Below are 22,873 nucleotides of genomic sequence, written 5' to 3' on the forward strand. Positions count from 1 at the left end.
CTGTCCTTTCCAACATGATTAAAAAGCACCATCATTAGAGTTTTGAAAGGAAAGCAAAAGCTCCTTCTGTGTTTATACCACACTCCCACATCTACAATTATGTTGGCGCTCTCTCTTGTAAAGGCCATGCAAGTAAATCTTGATTTACCTTTGGTACCTCAGAAAACTTTCCCTCCCAAAGTACCTGTTTCATTTGTGTACATACTAATCAAGCTTTTTACTGATTTATCAAAACTGGGTAGATGTCATTTCCTGGATCTCAGACATAGAGTATATATATATATATATATATATATATATATATATATAATTTCCTTTAAATTCCTGAAGCTATTCTTCCCTAATTTTTGTATGTTTCCTCAATTACTGGCACCAAACTTGCACACAGTATTCAAATTGTGCCAAATACTGGCCTAATGTAGAATCTGTAGGTGTCCTCTATATTTCATGTAGCCAAATCCAGCAAATTATCTTCTTTTCTAAGTGAGCGGATATTCACATAACTTTTTTTAGACCCATCTGCTTTTTTCTCATGATTTTTGGAGATTATAGCCACTGTTTCCTGGAAAGGAGTTACATTTTAGTGCACATACTCTTTCAATGTGTGGAGGCTTTCACCTCATCCTGTTGAAATAAGTTGTGTTTGGTTATCACCATCTTGACTCTCAGATTCAAGGTAACCCCTCCTCACCACTTCCCTCCAGCTGAGAAACTTCATCAGCACTCAAGGTGTGGGCAGCTTTTTTGGGTTGATCTAACTACTGAAGTGGCAAGGGGGATAATTCCTTTGGAAATATTCCCAGTGCTGCTGATTTTCTACTCTGCCAGGTAGTCAGACACTTACTTAGTATGTACAGCCCTGGTTTTGGAGCATTTCTAGTTTTTTTAGTGAGAGCATCGTGTACTACTGAATCAGCCTCTCACAGGAGCCTTGTCTAGGACAGGCTTTGTGCCAGAAGAGCCAGGCTGGGAGAGTCATTTTGCCTATGCCCTCAGCAGTGGTGTTTCTGCTGGCACAGGTACCACCTTCTCACATTTAGACATGAACCAAAGTCAACAAAACCTTTCCTTGACCTAGATATAGCTACAGCAATGTTTTTGCCACTTGTAATCGTGTCCTGCTCAAGATGATTATGCTGGTAAATCTGTCAAGTACTTTAAATCTTTATTAACTGGATTTTGATTCACATAAAAACCTCAACAAATTGTCTTGATGAGATGTATATTTCATAAACACCTGCTTAGACTTTATTAAACCTTTATTAAGCGAACTTATGTATACAAATATTCAATCAGTTCTCTGAGATCCCCATTGTATAACTGAAACATCTCATTGGAGAAAGTGGAAAATGTTTAATGTTCAAACCTATTCCTATCAGTGCTAATTGGGAAATATTCAACTAACTGCCTATTTGATTCAAAGCAAAACCACATTGATATCTGCTGTTTGGCTGGTATTTGCTTAAGAACTGTGGAAAAGTATTTCATCATCCTGCGATCTGCCTGCAACATTTGTCTTTTTCCCTAAGCACAGAATGAAAATATTTAACTATATCAGTGTTTCCTCGCTCTCCAGTGTCAGCTTCAAAAAAAATCACATAATCCTGCAGCATCCTTTTTAAGCTTCCTTCATTCTAATTGAAAAAAAAATGAATATTCACAGCCACATTTCTACTACACTTTATTGTATGGGCCACATGTCCACATGTCCTTCTGTCACTGTATCCTTTTCCCGTCCTTGCAGCATTAAAAGTAATTTATTTTTATATTTTTCTCCCAGTTTGGGTTTTATAAATACGCATAAACCCAACCATACAGGCCTCAAGGAACACAAGTGTCCCCTGTGCAAGAACTGTGAATATCATAAAATCCCAGACCAACTGGGGTGTCAGAATTGATTCAGTTCCGAAATCCAGTTCCACCTGTTCCAAAGGCAAATATCATGGTTTGATCTGGACAAAAAATGCTCTTCGATTTTCTCATTGTGAAGGCAACAGGAGCACAATGAAGCCTACAGAAAAGGAACTTGCCAGGCCTGCATTCACACAACGTTTACAGAATCACAGAAAAGTTGAGATTGGAAGGGACACTTACAGATCATCCCTGCCACAGGAGGGACACTTCCCACTACTCCAGGCTGATCAGAGCTTCATCCAGCCTGTCTTTGGACATGTCCACAGGTGGGGCATCCACAACTTCCCTGCACAACTTGTTCAAAGAACATCCTCCTAATACCTAATCTAAACTTACACTCTCTTGATTTGAAGCCATTCCTCCTTGTGCTGTCACTACATGCTCTTGTAAAAAAATCCATCTCCATCTTTTCTTGAAGACTCCCTTCAGGTACTAGAAGGCTGCAATTAAGTCAGAAGCCTTCTCTTCTGGAGGCTGAGCAATCCCAATTCTCTCAGCCTTTCCTCTTAGGAATGGTGCTCCATCTCTGTAATGATCTTAGTAGCCTCCTCTGGGTTCACTCTAACAGGTCCATGTCCCTCCTATGCTGAGGACCCCAGAGCTGGATGCAGAACTGCAGGTGGGGTTTCTTCAGAGTAGAGTTGGAAGGGACCTCCGGAGATAATCCAGTCCAACCCCCCTGCCAAGGCAGGATCACCTGGAGAAGGTGACAGGAACACATCCAGGTGGGTTGTGAATGCCTCCAGAGAGGGAGATTCCACAACATCTCTGAGCAGCCTGTTCTAGTGCTCTGCCACTCTAAACGAAAAATTCTTCCTCGGGTTGAGGCGGAACTTCGTGGGTTTTATTTTATACCCATTGCCGCTGATCCTGTTGCTGGGCAGTACTGAAAAGACTCTGGCACCAACTTCTTGATACCTGTCTTGGAGATACTTGCTTTCATGAAATCTCCCAGTCTCCAGACTGAACAGACCCAGCTCCCGCAGTCTCTCCTCACCGGAGAGATGCTCCATAGGCCTCCTCATCTCTGTTGCTCCGCTGGACCCTGTGCAGCAGATCCTTGTCTCCCGTGTACTGAGGAGCCCAGAACTGGGCACAACACTGCAGATCGCCTCGCTGGCGCCCACGACATGGCAAACCGCCCGGTTCCGTTCGGCACTGCCGGAGTCCCCGAGGGCCCCCGCTGCGGGCACCGCCCCCGGGGCTGGGGCGGGTCCGGGGGCGGTGGCGGCGGCGGGGGCAGCGCGGCCATGGCCATGGCGGCCGTGGCGGGGGCTCGGGCCGTGCGCTGCGCGCTCTGCCGGGGCGGCCCGAGGCGCTGGTACCGCACCGAGCGCGGCGTCTACGGCTACAAACCGCGGAAGGCGGCGGGAGGGCGGGCGGAGGAGCAGCGCGGCGCCGGCAGAGCAGGTCGGACACCCCCGGGGCCGGGGGCCGCGCCGGGCAGAGGGAGCGCGGCGGGGGCCGCCCCGGAGCGGGGCCCGGGCTCGGAGCGGGCGCTCTGAGGTGCTGCGTGTGTTGCTCCCGGCGGGACAGAGCGCGGAGCAGACCCGCTCCGAGAGCTCTTGGCTGTGCTCTCTGCGAGCCCGGTGTGCCCGGCCGCGCTTCACGGGCTCTAAGCGGCTCTGAGAGCACCGAGTGCTGAAGTTCTCTCAGCAGTGAGCTCTCGAACAGTTCCGCTGCTCATGGAAGTACCTCTGCTACGCGCCTGTCACTTTCCTTTTATATCGTGGTGCTTGAACTAGCCGAACTGAAGGTAGTGAGACACCGAACAGGTCGTCACGGGAGGTTGTGGATGCCCCAACCCTGATGGTGTTCAAAGCCAGATGGGATAAAACTTTGAGCAGCTTGGTTTTAGTGGGAAGTGTCCCTGCCCTTGGGAGGGGGGTCAGGACGGGACGTCTATAAAATCCCTTCCAACCCCTTAACATTCTAGGATTCCATGATTAAATAAAGGTAACGCTCTCCTGTAGCAATCCTGTGTTGCTTTTAGCTCCGTTTTACAGTGCAGAAATGTGATTTCAAGCAGGAAACTCTTCTAGGTAGGAGTATTGTCCTTGCATTAACTTTACTCTGGCGACTCTGGTAAGAATTAAACCCTTTGCTCAGAAGCCGGAGTGAAACCAGCTTGTAGCTCCTGGACACCGAGGCCAGTCACAAAGTAGCCTCCTTGTTAATGATTAACATATTTTTATGTAACATTTTAAAAATTGCTTTTTAAGTCCTTGCTGAGAGCATTGTGGGCAGTGTTACCCTTATGTCTGGGTTATGTCCCTCTGTTGTAGAACCCAGTAGAGAAAAGGGCCTGTTTTGAATGGGCTGACTGTGTGATTGTAATGGCTGGAGCAGAGTGTCAGCAATAGAACTACAAGTGTCAGAGAAATAACCTTGTGATATGGTCTGAGAATTTCATTGTTTTGGAAAACAAAAGCCTTCAGACGTGACTACTGTCAGTGCTGCGTTTTTACTGGGATGAAAAAACCCCTCTACATTAGGAATGCTTTATAAGCTGGTTCATGCCATTGATTTGTAGCAGGTTGTGCTTGCAGTATGTCTTACTGTTTGCAGTTTATCAGCCTGGTCTGTGGCTGTGCTCAGTGACAGAAATGTGTGTGTGACCGCTCAGCTGGTCAAATTCTGCCCGTGTCGATAATTTTTACCACATTTGGCTCTGCACATGCTCTTGGCTACTGCAGACAGACTGCTTTTTGATGTCATGGGACCTGAATTATTGTTAAGACCCAATCCTTCTATCATTCCAGCAAGGAACAAGGAAGAATAAGGGATGGAATTGAGTTCGTTTAGGAAATAAGGCTATACACTGTGTAATGTGCTGATCTTGACTTGGACGTATCTGTTTGTAGTGGTTTTGGTTCACCACTGTTGTAGAGATTTAAAGCAAAATGAAGTAACTTTGCATATGTTTACAGGAGCATAACCTGTGAGGGGAACTGTGGGGGAAATCTAGAGTGTACTTACTTGAAAGTTGGATGGGGGAGCAGATTTATCAGTTTGCTGGTGGGAGCTGTTTTGGGGTAATGAGGTAGAAACAACTGCACAAAAAAAGCTCTTTCCAGCCAGAACCTTGATGGTTGCCAGCAGCCAGACATTCCTGTGTTGATGCTGTAAGTGGATTTCATCTGAGCATGTGTGTGACACTGTTCTGCTTTCTTTTTGGTTTTAGTTGACCACGCTCTTGCTCGTTTAATAACTGCCTATGCTGAACATGGCCACAAAGCAGCCAAAATAAACCCGCTGTTTGCCGGCCAAGCTGTTATGAACATGGTACCTGAAATCCAAGAGCTGGCTGAAGTTCTTCAGGGTTCTCTCGTCACTACAGGTGAGTCCACAGCTTTATCACAGCAAATTCTGTTCATGGGTGATTTATTGAGGGGCTGTGGCCTCTGTGGAAGTCAGACACTGAGTGGTGGCTCAGTCAGTGATGAAAACCGTTGGACAGAAAATTGTCAACCTCAGTGTACATATGTCTGTTGCAGAAATCATTGTACAGTGAGAGGCTGCCTTTTAGAATCTTCAGAAACCATGAGAATTTGTACTTGTTCGTACAGCTACTGAGGTTAAACATTAATTTCTTGTGTTACTGTAACATTCTATGATTCACCATAATACTGAACACTGTAGTGAAGGTTTGAAAGTACAGGGGCAGAAATCAAGAATTGTCTTTTCTTGGCTCTCGTAGAGCCTTGCTCTGGCCTTAAACAAAGGAGAGAGGGTCTCTCTCATTGCTTTATTTTCTTCAAAACAGACCTTAGTGCTTCCTCCTCCTCCCCCAAAGTGACTAATAACATTTATTTCCCACCAGGACTTTTAAACATGGGAAAAGAAGAGGCTTCTGTAGAGGATGTGATGGCTTATCTTGACCATATATACTGCGGGCACATTTCCATAGAAACAAGCCAGCTTCCAACTTTGGAGGAGAGAGAATGGTTTGCTAAAAGATTTGAAGAGCTAAAGCAAGAAGCATTTACACCTGAAGAGAAAAAGCACTTGTGCAAACTGATGCTGGAGTCCCAGGTACTTTGTTCCCTGTTACTGGATTGCAATAGTCATGGAGTCTGTCATGGATCCTTTACTGTTCTGGACATGATTCATGCAGAAAAAGAACAATCACCGTCCTCAAAAGCTTTGACAGTGTGCAGGAGGAAGTACAAAGCTTTTGCCTAAAGCAGTGCAATGCAGGAATCTCATTGGAGTTTGTGGCTGAATTTACTTACCAGCCATTTCTGAAATAATGATGTTATAAACCCATGAATAATCAGTCTTCAAAAGTAAGATACTCTTAGATTAATGGTCTGACAGCTCATATTAAATGTTTCTGATGGGAGCACAATGTTGAGCAGAGCTCTGTGAAATCTTGTGCTCTGGCACAGCTGTTCTGTGTTTTCCTCTCACCCTCATGCTGATCTGTTTTACTGTCCTTAAAGTATGCTGTCTCTCAGGGTTTTGGAGGAACAAATCAGAGTTGGGCTGAGGTGTTATCATAAAGCACTGGCAGATATTGTGCTTTTCAGCAAGGAACCTTTGTTCAGTGCCTTCTATAAGGAAGTGAAATATTTATGCACTTTTGAAATGTATAGAGAAAATTTATTCCAATTCTTCTGTACTGTGAAAAGTTTTAATTTTTTTTCCCCTTTTCTTCCCATGTTATCCCGAAGGATTGAAAGGTAGAAGAGCAGGATCTGTGAAGGTTGGAAAGGTAGAAGAGTGAAGGTGTCCCTGTTTCCAGTTTTCCAAGTGGAAGGAGTGTTAAATGTAATATTTACCAATGACTAAATGGAAGTATATGGCCCACTTTGTACTTTTTGTCTCCTCTTTGGCAGTTAGAGGAATTTGATGGTGACATAGGAGGTTGATACTGGGACTATGATGTGCTCTACTTTAATTTCAGTATGACCAGAACTATACAAAGAGTATAGAATTTAGCCCTGACAGAAAAAAACCTGCTTTTATATGGGATTACTTTTGTGTATGTTATTCCTAGTAGTTAACTGAGTTAACTAGTAATTAACTCAGATCTTTGGGTGTGGCTTAGTCTTCTCAGTTAGACACTTCGTTTAGTTTCTAGTCTTCTAGTCTTCTAGTTTCTAGTCTTCAGTTGCAAAACCAAAAAAAATTTACAATGCTTCCAAAACTTGGTTACTTATTAGAGCTTTTTAGGAGGAGGTGAATGAGGTGAAGTGAGAAGAAAATGAAGTAAATACAGATACATTTCTTTTTCTTCTCTCAAGCATTCTACCTATATAATAAGGACTGTGCCTAATGTAAATCAAATGAAAGTCTGCTTTGCTAGCACTGGTTTATACTGTAAAAGAACACCATTCCTAAATTTCCACTTAAAACAAGTAAACTCCAAGGAATATGTAAATTCATCTGGTGTTACAGTTCTTCTTGAAGCACCTTCTATGTGAGACAGAGAAAGTTTGGTCCTCAATGCAACATTTTTCTGCTTAGGAGGAGATAAGAGCTGATTTTTTGTAGTTGTCATAGCTCCTGGTCTCAGACTGCATGGATGGAGAGTGAGCTGAGACTTTCCAGGGGTATGTTTAGATTTATATGTCTCAAGGGTATAAACATAAATTCTATTTCAATTTTATAAACAGAAGGCTGCTGCCTAAAATAGCCTAATACTGAAGTTGTCCTGTTTTCAATAGGAGTTTGATCACTTCCTGGCCACCAAGTTTGCCACGGTGAAGCGATATGGTGGTGAAGGAGCAGAGAGCATGATGGGCTTCTTCCATGAGCTGTTCAAGATGTGTGCCTACAGCGGGGTCACGGATATCATCATTGGAATGCCTCACCGGGGAAGGCTGAATCTGCTCGCTGGCTTGCTCCAGCTTCCTCCTGAGGTAAGAGATTTATAATCTCATGGGCAGTGCCCAGTTTATTTGCAGTAAAATAAACCTCCAAAAGTTAGCCACGTTGTAAATGCTGGAGCAATAAAACGTTACCTGTGTGAGAGTGTTCTCCCTTCCTATCAACGCTTCAGTGAACTGTCTGCAGGAGACTGTTAAAAGAGCTCTAATGAAAGGTTTTATGTGCTGTTACTTAGAAGCATCCTTGCAGTTTCAGGAGTGGGAGAGTGTTTTTCTTTCAACATGTCAGTGAATCAGAAAAGGGTTTTAACCAAATCTGTTTCCACGCAGCTCATGTTCCGCAAGATGCGTGGTTTGAGTGAGTTTCCAGAGAATTCAGCAGCCATTGGGGACGTTCTCTCCCACCTGACATCTTCTGTAGATCTGGACTTTGGCTCCCACAGACCTGTGCATGTCACCTTGCTCCCCAACCCCTCACACTTAGAAGCCATCAACCCAGTGGCTGTGGGCAAGACACGAGCCAGGCAACAGACTCTACTCGAAGGCGATTACTCCCCAGAGAGTTCTGCACAGCCTGGGGACAAAGTTATTTGCCTGCAGGTATTTTGCTCACTTATTGTAATTTATATTTGTCAGACTTGCTAGACTGGAGTGTGAACAGGGATGTACTTAGAAATAGCAAACAAAACTGAGTTAATGTATGATGTCAAGAACTGAGATCTTCTTTATGGGGAAAGAGGAGGTTAGGAAAGATTTCCAGGTGACATTTGTGATGTGCTGGCATTTAAATAATTGCACTTCAAAGATTTCTCAATAACTGATTCTGATACCTCCCTTTATTTTAATAATATTCTGCATTGAGAGCCGTGTGTGCCTTTCCTCACTTTTGCATTTAAACTGCCACTGGAAACCTTCTTTCAAATTACTGGGTTTGGAGAAGAGCTGTCAACAAGGCTGCAAAACGTTCAGGAGGATTTAGAATTTTGTAATTTTTTCATGGTACTGTTGTAGACTCTGCTGGAATTAGTTTTTTACTCCTTGAACTGAATTCTATAGCTGTAAAAGCAATCCTAAATAGTTCCTTGATAAATTTTCTTCTCTTGCATTGACTTTAACTTGGAAAAACAAGTGAGTTGAACTCTTAACATTTTAAAGCCAGGAGTAAAAACAAGGTGGGCAGAAATGTTCTGTAAAGTATAACAAATATAGGGGAAGTTACATGTAGGAGTGAAAATGTATTTCAGTTAAAAAATGTTTTGCTTTCTTCTGGAAGGGTGCAGATATTGTGAAAAAGAAGACATGAGAATACCAAATGTTCTGGGCAAGTTTGGGTTCTTAGTTTTTTATCTAAAAAAAGTCTTTAGAGCTTGAAGTGCAGTCAACTTTTGCTGCCCAGTCTCCATCTTTCAGTGCAGTTATGTCTTAGTTTGAGAAGATACTGTTGTTTCTTTCTCATAAGGTAATGAAAGTACTATAACTCTTTAAATAAAGATTCTTTAGGATAACTGGACCCTCCCTATCCAAGAAAAATTTCACTCCTTAGGGTTTGTGAGGAGGATTGCATAGCAGTGAGGAGAAACATTTGATTCTGTGCTAAGCACCTCCATGTTAGTAAGAAAGTGATGAAAGCAGGCACCTTGTGTTTTAGAATCTCGGTTTGGGCGTTTGTCTTTGAACTTGCTGGTTTTACAGTGCTTTCTCTTGAGAAATATAAGTGAACTCTGAATTGAGGTTTATACTGGCATTTTTTCTCTTATTCCACAAGCCTCAGTACCAGAGCCTGAGGGGAGAATGAGTAAAGATCAGTTAAGGTGCATTGTCAGTGGTGAGCTTCACTGTCCAGGGTCTGAAGGTCTTCTTTTCTGGAACTTCAGTGTGCTCAGAATTTATAAAACTCTTGTTGGTTAACTACCATGGACATCTCTGCAGTATTTAATTGTCCATCTCTGCTGAAGAGTGGTTTATTTTTCACCTTCTCACATAGCTTCACTTCCTGGACATCAGGCAACTACTGATATTTATGATTTGAAATGAAATCTGAGGGTAAGATCTCCCAGAAATAAATTCTACCCTCAAGGTCACCATTTTGTGAATTAAACTTGATGATGACCTTTTTTTTAGCTTTTTGCTAATGCAGCCCAAAGAAAAATGTGCCCTAGCGAAAACTGTCACCCTCTTTTTGGTAGAATGAGTAAAATCCTACCTGCACCACAGGAATTGAATCCTCTGGGGTTTGAGATGCATATGGACAGTCTTGTGTAGTTGGGTAGTCACACTGTCTTTAGTCTTTAATGCTTTGGGATGTGCTAAAGGCCATACAGTTTTCTCAGATGTTTTAGGGTCTTCACTCAAATGCTGTCAGCAAGATCTGTAGCCTTCTTAGGCAGCAGAAGAAACCAGGAGGGAAAAGTGAAAATGCAACACTTCAGGAACAAGTGTAGCATGGTGAGGGATAGACTGGAGATGCTGGCTTGTCTCTCTTGCAGTAGTTACCTTTGTTTTGCTGTGATACCTCTTTAAAAATATCTGTATTTGAATGGTATAAAACCTAGTTCTGCCGTTTCCATGGCTGATTGCATCTCTGTTATCTTAGTGTACTTGCAGAAGTCTCTTAAGGCTTGAAGCCACTGTTCCATAGCTAGAAAGTAGAATTGTCACCTGGCTTCAATAGGGAAGTACATCAGTCTGCACAGTGACTTTGATATGCAGATGATCGAGTGTGCATTCTGAGGATGCTGTGGTCATATTCATCAATGGAGAACTATCTCCAATTTCACAACACTGAAATGTTAGATGATATTCAGTACCTCTGGCCTTTTTTGGAAACCTGGGTTGGCTATCACAGTATTCTCTCTTCCCCTTCTGATCTATTTTTTTATTTGCAACATTTATTTGCTATTGCTATTCTGAAATGTAACTAAGAACTTATGTTTTATTTCCTTCTAGAGTTTTTCTTTGTTTTTGAGTGCTTCCATTTGGTTAATTTTCCACTTATTTTTCAGTTCTTGTCTGTTTGGTAAGGTGGAAATGGGCATAAGTCCCAGTTCACCAGAATTCAGCCTCAGCAAAGTTGTAGTGTCTGCTGTGCTGAGTGGCTCCCTTTGTTCTGAGGTCAGTGGTTTGCCTCTGACTGCTGCAGCTCTGCCATAGCCAGGAAACTTGCAGTCACCTGGATGCTGGTGGGTCAGTTTTAAGAGATTATAGGTCAGTTCTAGGTAGGGATTACATCAGGCATTCATGTACATACATTGGCTGCTATGACCTTTTGTTAGTGATGAGGCTACACAAACTCTCAAGTCATGGAAACAGTATTCTGACAGGGATTGAGAAGTGGGTCCAACTGGAAGTGTATCTGTTCCATGTACCCAATTTAGAAGGTCTTATTTAATGAGTTACGGTTTTGATTTTGCTGTTTCTCCAATGTTTCCTAATGAGACTTTTCCATCTTCTTCCCTGATGTAGGTTCATGGCGATGCTGCTTTCTCTGGGCAAGGGATTGTTCCTGAAACACTGACCCTCTCTAATCTACCACATTTCAGAGTTGGTGGGAGCATCCATTTGATTGTTAATAACCAGCTGGGCTATACCACTCCTCCAGAGCGAGGAAGGTCATCTCTGTACTGCAGTGACATTGGTAGGTAGGGTTGAATCACAGAGAAGATTGCCTGTTGTGTCAGAAAGGATTTTTAACTCCAGTGTAAGCTGTGCAATGGACTTTTTATAGCAACTGCCTGTCAGCTCTAGGGAGAGATTATTATAACTCCAGTTTCATGGTAGAGTAGGAATTAAAATTATTATTATTATTATTCCCTCCTACTAGCAACAATTCAGATGCTAAAAATATGCCCTCCCCTATCTGCTTTATGGCAAAGACTAAACATCAAGGGAAAATCATGTCATATTTTTACAGGATGTGATAAAATAATTGCAGGATTTCTGTGAAGTCTTTTTAACTCAGTTTCTGTCATATTATTGACAGCTTTTAAAAAGGTATTGCAATAGAGTATATAACAGCTTTATTTTAAATATATCTTGCTAAATTTCATAAAAATCATCCCAGTGTGTTTTCTGAGCAAGATTTTTAGGTCAGGTACTCCTCCATTTTTGCTGTTTTGTTTGTTGTCATGTGTCAAGATTTCAGTTTGAAGATGAAGCTCAAGACCTTTCTATGCCTGAACTAGAAGCTTTGTTTTGGACTGATCTTTCTTAGTGATAAACAGATGTGTTATCAGTAAGATCAGAGACATAGTAGTTATCTTGAATATGTCTCCTGTAAGTAAAAATATGCTTTTGTATGCTTTTGACCTAACATCAAGTCTTTGTCTTATGGTTTCATCAAACCAATCAAGTAGATTGATTAAATCTGCTAAGGTAGATAGCTTATGTTATTACTGTTTTCTCTGGGCTGGTTTTGTGTTATGGATTGTTTTTGTTTGGGTTTTTTGGGTATTTTTGCTTCCATCCTTAGTTTTCCTTTCTTCTTACCTGTCAGTGAGGAGGGGCTGTTATAAAGCTGAGCTTTGGTATTTTGCAAGGGAGGGAAACTTGACACTAGCCAGGAATGGCTGAAGTATCTTAGTTTCCCAAAATTTGGACAGATAAAGTACAAAAGGAGCACTATTGATTGCAGCCAAATTGTCGTACAGGAAAAGGTGTAAAGATACTGAAATTTTACGGTGTTCTCTTTAATGAAGAGATTTTTCTGCCTGGAGGAGCAGTGGACAGAATGATACTCTCTTCTAATAAGGGCGAAAGTTGCTTTTGGCCTGTATGAATTCATAGTAGTGATAGCTTAGGATTAGAAGGAAATAAAATTCAATTTCTGTTTGAAAGAGAAGCAATCAAGTAGTTCTCTCCCAGTTCCTGTACACTACCAGATTAATATGACACAAACTGTGTATAAAAAGTCCTCTGGGAACAAAGTACTTGTAAAGAAGTTGTGCTCAGACTGGCAAATACAATGGGCTAGGCTAAATGAATGTTCTCTCAGGCAAGACTTCTCTCCTTACCCCGGCTCTCATCACTAAGAACATCTTTTTTTGATTAGTTTTTATTATACTTACTTCACCTTGGTTGTCTGTAGTTTCAGCAGAGCAGGAGTGTGTCTTTCTTTGGAAGGGGTTGGTTGTGATTGCTGCTGTGTTTTGAATCCCTGGGCAGGTAAAATCATTGGATGTGCAGTTATCCATGTGAATGGGGACGATCCTGAGGAAGTTGTCCGTGCCACACGACTGGCCGTGGAGTACCAGCGCCAGTTCCGCAGGGATGTCATTGTGGACTTGCTGTGCTACAGGCAGTGGGGCCACAATGAGCTTGATGAGCCCTTCTTCACCAACCCCAGCATGTACAAAATCATCAGGTGAGGGTTGCAGCGCCTGAAGTCTTGCTGCTGGAACAGAAGCTTCTATGTGAGATCCTTTGACATATCCACAGGTTGTTATGTGAGGTGCAGATACATTGTCAGCAGCCCTTTACTACAGTGTGAGTCTGATAATAAGATGTTAATGAGCAATCATTACTGTTGGCTCTTGAATGTGTGGCTTGGTGCTTTTTGGAGAACTATCTTGGACGTAGCTCTTGGATTTCAAATTCGTGACCACTGGTAATCAGAGGGCAAACTTGCCTTCTGTGTGCAAGGGGGAGCGTGCATGATGTGGGAGAATGGGCAGGAAGCCAGCGTGATGTTTGTCTTGTCTGCCTGGTCCTTCTGCTTCCAGTGGGGACTCATCTTTATAAGCATTTAAATCTATTCAGATTCCATCCTTATCCCCGAAGAAAAACACGTAAAAATTCACTTGCCAGTGAATTCTGGTATTTTAGGTGAAGCATTTATGGAATGGTTGCCTTGATTCTCCTTAATGTGGAAATCCTACTGTGAATTTCTCTGAAGAAAATACGCATGGAAGCACAGAGGGGGTTTTGACTTGTTTTAACCTGTAACTGCCAACTATAGCACTTTTTATATTTTACTTTTTTAATAAAGGACTATAAAACACATCTCTAAGGGAACCGTTATTTTTCTGAAAATGCCAGGAAAGTGAACTTCATGCAAATAGGTATCATGCACCAGAACACGGTTTAGATGAGTTTTCCATGGTACCTACAGTAGTAAGGTGGTATTTCCTTGTTCTCCTGGGACGCTGTTTTTAGGCTTAGTATCTGTGTGGTTTGATTCCCTCGCTGGCAGATCCCGTAAGAGCATCCCGGACACGTACGCGGAACACCTCACGGCTGCTGGGCTCATGACGGAGGCTGAAGTGTCTGACATCAAGACCGCGTGCTATTCTAAGCTGAACGATCACCTCGCCAACATGACTTCGTACAACCCACCTCCCACCAACCTGCAGGCTCACTGGAAAGGCTTCGTGGAGCCTTCTGCCAAAATCACCACCTGGGACACAGGGATGCCTGTGCCTCTCCTGCAGTTCATTGGAGTCAAGTCTGTGGAGGTGCCCGAAGAGCTCCAGATGCACAGCCATCTCCTGAAGACCTATGCACAGGTGAGTAGAGCATCCTGATACTTCTGATCCCGTGGCTCAAAGGCACAGCCCGTTACAGGAAAAAGTCTAAGCGCAGCAGGCTTGCCGGTTAGAGAACAGCATGGTGTTCTCTAGGGAAAACAGCTCACCCTGTTTCAAGGCTGAGATGATGCCATTTTTCCTCCAATTTTGAAGAAAGACTTCTTCCCCCAGGTATGACCATGTACTTTGGTTTGTTACTTCAACAGTATTTTATTGTGATGAAGAAAAAAGCTTATAAAAAGTACAATTTATTATTCTTATAAATAGAAACTATTGTGATCACTTATTAACACTTATATAGCTGGTAATTAGAATGACTGCTTTGTGAAGGAATGACTCAGGAACCTGGCAATAGTGTACACAGTTTCTAAAGCCAGCAGTGAGTGTTTTATGACCTATATATATAAACTCTAGACAACATGTGGCCAAGTTTGACAGTCAGGGTTTGATAGCTCCTAAGTTGGTGTTTGGTTTGGATTGGTTTGGGGTTTGTGAATGTTCCCCCTTTGATGATGAGTGTGTGCAGGTGTCTGCTTGGCAGCCAGAGAGAGGCTGTGGGTTGAGTATTTCAAAAGACTGATGTTTTTGTCTTCCCAGCCCAAGGCAAGAGCTCCACAGCTCTGTTTGATCGTTTGCCTGCAGTTTTGCAGGCCAGAACAGGGAAGAGTTCTGGAGACTGAAATACTTACACCTGGATCTTTCATCACTGCTAACCAGACAGATCAGAAGTCTATCAGAACTACAATCTGTGCTGTGCTAAGATTTCAATATTTTCAGACTAGGATTAATTAATCAGTTTGTTGACTGGGAGGTGAACATGTGGAACACCTATGGTTCTGTGGTTGTCAGGTAACCTTCTTCAGGATGTGCTGAAATAACTCTATATTCCAATCCAGCCTAAGCTGGTTGCAGGAATATAGCATTTCTCTCCATAGTGTGCTGTTTTTTTCTTAGCTTCTAATATTAGTCTGTGCCTGCAAAAGAGCTGCAGATGAAAAAAGGCAAAATAGTAATTTTTCTTGTTCTTTATTTGCTTAGTCAAGAGTTCAAAAAATGGAGGAAGGAAAAAAGCTGGACTGGGCAACAGCTGAAACTTTAGCATTTGGTTCTCTGCTGAGCCAAGGTAAGAGGCAACTAGAAGCAGACAGTAAATTTTTTGTTTTATTGTCTATAAAAGATAACACTAGATTTCTTAGTAATCTTTTAAGTAAAAAGATTGCTGCGTTGTATAAATTTGACAATTTGCATGGTCTAAGAGAAGATAAATATGAATCCTATGTGTTTCTAATATGAGTCTTAAATATCTTCAAAGAACTGTAGCTCCCTCTCACTCCCCAAAAACATTTGTGCATAGAGCTAAGCACATGAGAATGCAGCTGACATCAGTGGAGCTCCCAAGTACTTTGCATGCTTTATGCTACTATTTCTTCTCCCTCCTCCCTAGCCTGAATTCAAATCTCCATTTACATATGATACAGAATGCACTTTATTTTTGCAGTTTGCTTCAGTAAATTGAACCATTTTACCCAAAATAGTGTCAGAGCATCTGTGTGCTTGAGAGTTGGAGCTGTTGCTGGTTAAGAATTGCATCTCAGATTTGATGTTGCTGATGAGGGGAAATCCAGAAAGAGATATAACAAGAGATAGAATTATTTCCTGCATGTTCTCTTTTTACATAATTTGCTGATCTGGCGTTGTGTTTATTGTTTGGCAAGGGTTTAATATCAGGCTGAGTGGACAAGATGTTGGCAGAGGAACCTTCAGCCAACGACATGCCATGTTGGTTTGCCAAGAGACAGATGATACCTACATTCCTCTGAATCACATGTCCCCAGACCAGAAGGGTTTCCTAGAGGTAGGTTCTGTGGCCCACAAGACCACCTTCTTCAAAGTGTGCCGAAACAATGCACTTTTTAAAGCTGCTGAGACATTTGTAGGCATAGTGTATGTTCTGGCAAACCCCAGATACAGGGACATAAAAACTGTCAGGGAATCCCTATTATTTTTTGTTACAAATTACAACTTTAGCAAGGGGGTTTGCTTTTCCTTGAGATATCAAATATTATTGTATTCCACTTCAGTGCCTTCATTCAAAAGCAAAACAGAAGTGCCTAGCAATTGCCTTTAGGAGTGTGTGTCCCCAGCACTGATTGCTTGGTTCCAATGCTTCTTAACCCTTGCTGTCTTCTTTCTTATCCACCCCTCTCGACAATTTCCTTTTGTCAGGTGAGTAACAGTCCCTTGTCTGAAGAAGCTGTGCTTGGTTTTGAATATGGAATGAGTATTGAGAGCCCTAAGTTACTGCCGATTTGGGAAGCTCAATTTGGAGACTTCTTTAATGGAGCCCAGATAATATTTGACACTTTCATCTCTGGAGGTGAGTGTACAAGGAGCTAATATATTTAAGAATAAATGATTTGTATTACGCACATTTTTAGAAAATCCTTCCTCTTTCAAGTAAAAAGGCAACATGTTGTGCAAAGAATTCTGTTTTCTAGAGGAGCCCTATGAGCAGGACCTGTGAAGTCCTGACTTCTGTGCAGCTTATTTTGAAGATAGTACATCTAAAATGAAAGACTCCTTGGCAGAGTACAGTCATTACAAAAGGACAATTAATTATAATAATGGCTTTTCTTCCTCCATATGTATTTTATGTGTGTATATATGGTTGATAGCTTTATAGGTTGTACCTCTCCTTCATGAAGCATCTGAAAAATTCTTGAAGCAATAGAGAAAGAAAATAGTGATTATTTAAAAGAAAAAAACAAAAAAACCCACAACAACACCTTACCAAGTTTGTTTCTAACGTGTTTTCTGAGTGCTCAGATATAAAACCTCTGTAGTGATAGATGGAAATTCAGAGGCCCTCTTATCCCACCCACATGTATTTGAAGCTGGGAGGAATTACCTTCTGGATTTAACTGTAATCTCTTGTGTAGTGCCGGAGGTTTGGCAGAGCTCAAAGGAACGAGCATTTCTGATTTAATCAGGACTGGCTCACAGGATAATGCTGGGATCACACCTGCAGAGATGAAGTTTTAAAATTTCACTGTGTCATGTGCTCCATGTGGAGACTTAAGTCTTCTGGGAATCCAGAGCTACCTGACAATTTCAGAAACTTCAGATCACCTTACATGTGTTATTTCACTGTAATGAACCTCAGGGCAAAATGCCAGCAGCACGTTTCAGGCTTGTATTTAATGATGTGGAAATTGGCTATTCTTTTCCTGAGTAGTTTGTGCAAAGTAATGTGTTCTCTGGCTTCATGTTCTGTGGAAATCATCCTCCTCATTCTGTGTTTCTAGGTGAGGCTAAGTGGCTTCTGCAGAGTGGGATAGTAATTCTTCTTCCCCATGGCTACGATGGTGCAGGCCCTGAGCACTCGTCCTGCCGGATGGAACGGTTCTTACAGGTACCCACCGCCCTCCCAGGGTCACATCCCCAGCACAGCACTGGCAGGCACTGCTCTGGGAGCTGTGCTGCAGTGTGCTCAAAGCAGGCAAACAGTTAAATGCTAAACCAATTTCTTCTCTGAAGTTGTTCCTCTCTTGAATTAGGTTATTTACTGTTCCCGTACAGGTCAGTGTGCCTCGTGTGCCTGGATTCTTTCTTGCATATTGGTCTCACTGCTTGCTTTTGACAAAGAATTGCTGTGTTCCCCCTGTACAGATGTGTGACAGCTCAGAGGAGGGAGTTGATGGCGACCAGGTCAACATGTCAGTTGTGCATCCCACCACCCCAGCACAGTATTTCCATTTACTCCGGCGGCAAATGGTCCGAAACTTCAGGAAACCTCTCATTGTTGCTTCCCCCAAAGTGTTACTCAGGCTTCCAGTAAGCTGAAAAACGTTCTTCCTCTTTTTTTTCTTTTTTTTTTTTCTTTTACTCTTTATCCTCTTTTATGTTCTCTTCCCCTCTTTTTCCTCTGTGTTCTCTGATTGCTGTTTTGGGGTCAAATCAATGGAATTTTGCTTGTTTGGGGCAAATACATTAAGGATTACAGCTGGGTGGAGGTGACCTAGAAGTAGGGTTCATTCCTGGCATGATGGTGTTCTTGGGAAGCTTATCCTTCCACTTTTCACTGGGAATAGGAAGATGAGGGAGAGGGAAGACTGTATTCTGTGCTTACCAAAACTCTGTCTCAGTATTCTTTCTGACTCTGGCCTGAGGGAAAAGCAGCGAGATTTGGTAACTTAGAACTCTTCCTCCATGTAGGCTGCTGTATCAAGTTTTGAAGAAATGGCCCCAGGGACAACATTCAAGCCTGTCATTGGTGACTCCTCCGTAGATCCTAAAAGGTAGCTCTGCTTTCTTAGTAGAGAAGAGATGTCCTGTCCCTTTCTCCTACCCAACAGCTCAAATTTGAGGTGATATGAAAGAGGCAGCTTTGAGGGGAAAATGTTTTATGGTGGGTGACTGTGGTTAGTTTTACTTCCTCTCCTTTTCCTCTGCTAATTCTTGGTAGTTAGCACGTGTGTCTGCAAAACAGTGAAGTATTTAGGCTGTCACTCCTTGGCCTCACAGGGAGTTTGTGACTGATGGGTCCTATTCTGCACTATGTCCATTAGCTGACAGTCACTGGAGCAGCTGTGACATGAAATTGTAGAATCATAGATTTGTTTAGGTTGGAAAAGACCCTTAAGATCATCAAGTCCAATCTTAGCCCAGCACTGCCAAGTCCACCACTAAACCATGTCCCAAGTGTCACATCTAGACATTTAAATACCTCCAGGATAGTGACTCCACCACTGCCCTGGGAGGCCTGTGTGAGTGCTTGACCCTTTCAGTGAAGAAATTGTTCCTAACATCCAATCTAAACCTCCTCTGATGCAACGTGAAGCTGTTTCCTCTGGTCCTGTTGTGTGTCGCCTGAGAGGAGATGAGCTCCCACCTGGCTACAACCTGTCAGGGAGTTGTGGAGAGTGAAAAGGCACCTGCTGAGTCTCCTTTTCTCCAGGCTGAGCCCCCCAGCTCCCTCAGCTGCCTCTCACAGGACTTGTGCTCCAGCCCCTTCACCAGCTCTGTCCCCTTCTCTGGACAGGCTCCAGCACCTCAATGTCTTTCTTGTCATGAGTGGCCCAAAACTGAATCCAGAATTTTTGTTCTGGGGCTGGAATGCCTGAGCTGATGAGGTGGGGCAATAATAAAGTGTGAGTACATCTCTCTCCCTTCAGATATCACAGTGAATCCTATTCACAACGACCAATTCAGCCTTAATTTTTTTTTCCCCTTATCTGCTCCTTGCCCTAAGTCTGAGTCTCCTTTTTCTCCACTTCCTGACCTCTAATCAAAGGGCTGGAAGTACCTTAGCATCTTTGGTTTTTTAAGTGGGATGGTGAGGCACAAAGGGTGTAGTTTATCTTGTTGCTTTTTCCAGTAAGATTAGGCAGCCAAGACCTCTGTGATTGCAGGAGGGTGTGGTGTCTTTCCTGCTTTGGCATGGCAGGGAATTGTCCTCTGGAGGGACTTCTCTCCCTCTGGTTTATTTTCTACAGAGAGTGCAGAGATGACTAGTTTTGACTGGGAGTTTAATTTTTAATAGTCAAAGCTAAGAGAGATTAATTCCATTGTAAGGTAACTTTCTCAATTACTGAAGAAACAGGACCTCTGGCATACTGTGCTCAAAGGTTAGTTTGCCAAATGTTGGAGGGAAAGGAAGGTAAAGAAGAGAAAAAATGGTCTAGGCAAGCAGTTTAGCTTTATGAAGTTGTCTTTGAAGTTTGACTGGTATTTTTTGGTTGGAAGTGTGAAGCTATTCTGCATCAAATTTCTGTGAAACACTAAACTTGGAAACATTCTTTTTTTATTTTTTTAGTGTCACCCAAGTGGTGCTGTGTTCTGGGAAGCATTACTATGCTCTGGTGAAGCAAAGAGAAACCCTGGGAGAGAAGCAGCGCAGCACAGCTATTCTGAGACTTGAAGAGCTCTGTCCTTTCCCCCTGGAAGCTCTACAGCAAGAGTTGAGCAAATACAGCCGTGCAAAAGGTCAGCCAGGCTTCTACCTTATGTTTCTAGTCTCTTTGAGGAACTGAACTAAATCTGTTGCTTACCTTTTAAGATGAAGAGCTGTAGTGGCTTTTTCTTCTTTGTTCTCCTCCTCATACATCCAAGTGTTTCTGAAGTAGGATGTTTCAGAAGTGTTTATCACTTGTGTTAAAAGAATTCTTTTCTATTGTTAGCTTCCAAGAAGCAGCACTGAAAATCAGAGTAAACCATTTGAGATATTTTTTGTATTGGTCTTTGCAGTTCAGTCCTTTTAGTAGCTTTTGAAAACAACAGTAGAAAAGCAGAATATACACACAGTATACCCTAATGTTGGACATACTTTGGGTTTGAATTCAGTTACAACTTGCAAGGGAATTGAGTCTGGCATGCCTTCATTTCAAAGGTAATGGCAAGACAAAAAAAAAAAACAGAGGTGCTACAGAAAAAAAAAAAAAAGTTTTTCTTTATCTGCTGAAAAGATAAATGTGTATGTTTGTTATGTACACTTGTCCTTCCTTTAGTCTTCATCTGGAGTCAGGAGGAACCACAGAACATGGGTCCATGGTCCTTTGTGTCTCCACGGTTTGAAAAGCAGGTGGGGCTTAAGGTAAGATGTCCCCAGGGTGTTTTAGTTTTCAAAATGAAGTTTGAAGTTCTTGAATGCAAAATTCTATGGTGCTTACAACAAAAACCTAATCCTGATGCCTAAACCAAATGTGTGTTCTAATTTCATCTACTTCTGCTCTTTATAAGCGCCACTGATGGAGAGCAGGACTGGAGCTTTATTTTACATGGTATTCTGCCAAAGCAGACAAGATAATGAAAGATCCCAGGGAGAAGAGTAGGAGGAGAATGCATAAGTGCCATTTGTTCTGCCAGATCATGCACTATCCTTGGAGCCATGGTCTTAGGGAGATGTGGGATAATTTCCTGCATTACTTCCAGCTGGGACTGCCCAGTTATCTGACAGCAGATATCACTGTGGCATCAGGACCTCGAGGTGTGTTTCTGTCCTTCATTAATCATTTCCCCACAACTCAAATTTCAGCTCCGTCTTGTGAGCAGACCTCCTCTACCAGCCCCAGCAGTTGGCATTGGAACCCTCCACAACAAGCAGCAGGAAGATGTTCTGACCCATACCTTCATCTGAGTTTTCAATGGATGGACTGCTCCTGATGTCAGTCATGTTTAGTGCCTCCTCTTGTGAAGAACAAAAGCCAGATCCTGAAGACTCATAGTTCTTCAAAATGGGAAAAAAAAAAAAAAAAAAAGGTGGAATAAGTTTGGTAATCATGAAGCAATTTTTTCATGTTGGGGAATACCTAACAATAACAAGTGCCTGTTACTCCTGATACTTCTTGTCCTCTTACACAATTTTCTACTAAATGTCTTTATAAAGTTAAAAATCCAGTCCAGGGGACAGATTGGTGAGGTGACTGTGGAATACCTTGTATCTTGCTGCTTATTTGCACTTGACAGTTTCTTGGGATGGTGCATGTGTGGAAACAGGTTCTGTTTCTTCTGTTTCCACTGAAGTGTTAGTACTGCTTGAGCAAATAAATGCTTCCCCATGTCTGGGAATGAGCCATTTCTATAGCAGAATGTTGTGGATTATCTCTTTTTTCTTGAGGGCCAGGAATGCAGTCTGTTGTGGCTGGTGGTGCTCTTCTCAGTGTGTGAGTTGTTAAAGCAGGAGTCCCATTGGGACCACACAGGATGGCTCCTGAAGGCTTCAGGTACCACTGTTTTTCTCACCCAGAGGGAGACAAATTCCAAGGGATGGTTTCAGCATAGCTGTCATCTGGAAAAAGGAAAGAAATCAGTCTTTATTGGGAAACAAAGGATAAAGGACCAAAACATTAAGATTAAGGGGGAGAATAATGAAGCCAAAGGGAAGACAGGCATCCCAGGCTGACCCCAGTGTTGACTGCCCCACAGCAACATTCCCACCACCACAGGATTTGTCCCAGCATTTTTCCTTTCCTGGTTTCATGGTGGAGTTGGCACCTCCTTGCTCTTTTCAATTACGTGTGCAAGTAATCCAAATTCACTGTGAGCCAGAGACTTTTCTGAAAAGAAACAAGTGGGATTTAACCAGATCTTGCAGGTGGAAAGTTGTGGTAGGTGAGAAAAAGCAGATCAGATGCAAGATCAAGTCCATTCACTTGAGGAGACAGCTCCCAAAATCATCTCCAAAGCCTACTTTAGTATTTCATCCTAGTTAATTCACATATTCATTCATTCATTAACTTTCATGACCCAGAAGTTGCCTCTGTAACCTCTGTTCCATGATGTTTCACATCACTGCTTTAGCACATCCATCACAGCAACATGAAATCATGTTTCTCCCACTTTGCTCTAGCAAACTGCACAACCTCCTGCACATCCTGAACAGCTTTATCTAATCAAGGCATATTCTGCTTTAAATTTCTGCTGATAACTAGAAAAAGGAGGCTGAAGATTAACGTTGCTTTGGCTGCAGCTGTAGGCAAGGAAGTTGTAGAGTGCAATCACCAACCTTGACTGCACACTGATGATTACATAAACCAACAGTTTTTCCAGTATGACAGTGCACACAAGGGAAGACCAGACCCCGTGTTTTGAGTTTCACATGGCCCA

The 22,873-nt window shown here is 42.5% G+C and overlaps 1 protein-coding gene across 1 annotated transcript; it reads left to right on the plus strand.

Annotated features, from left to right (window-relative positions):
* The first annotated feature begins 3,164 nt into the window (after window positions 1–3,164).
* On the plus strand, window positions 3,165–21,856 carry DHTKD1 (dehydrogenase E1 and transketolase domain containing 1). The gene is made up of 17 exons (XM_040061725.2): window positions 3,165–3,324; window positions 5,099–5,254; window positions 5,738–5,949; window positions 7,587–7,781; window positions 8,079–8,348; window positions 11,211–11,382; window positions 12,909–13,107; window positions 13,936–14,248; window positions 15,308–15,392; window positions 15,985–16,124; window positions 16,496–16,646; window positions 17,575–17,681; window positions 17,939–18,103; window positions 18,485–18,567; window positions 20,085–20,254; window positions 20,776–20,861; window positions 21,303–21,856. Exons 1-17 carry the CDS (start codon window positions 3,165–3,167, stop codon window positions 21,402–21,404), a joined length of 2,766 nt encoding a protein of 921 aa, XP_039917659.1. The 3' UTR covers window positions 21,405–21,856.
* Window positions 21,857–22,873: the final 1,017 nt, after the last annotated feature.

Source organism: Hirundo rustica, chromosome 4 (assembly GCF_015227805.2).
Source record: "Hirundo rustica isolate bHirRus1 chromosome 4, bHirRus1.pri.v3, whole genome shotgun sequence".
Classification (NCBI taxonomy): domain Eukaryota; kingdom Metazoa; phylum Chordata; class Aves; order Passeriformes; family Hirundinidae; genus Hirundo; species Hirundo rustica.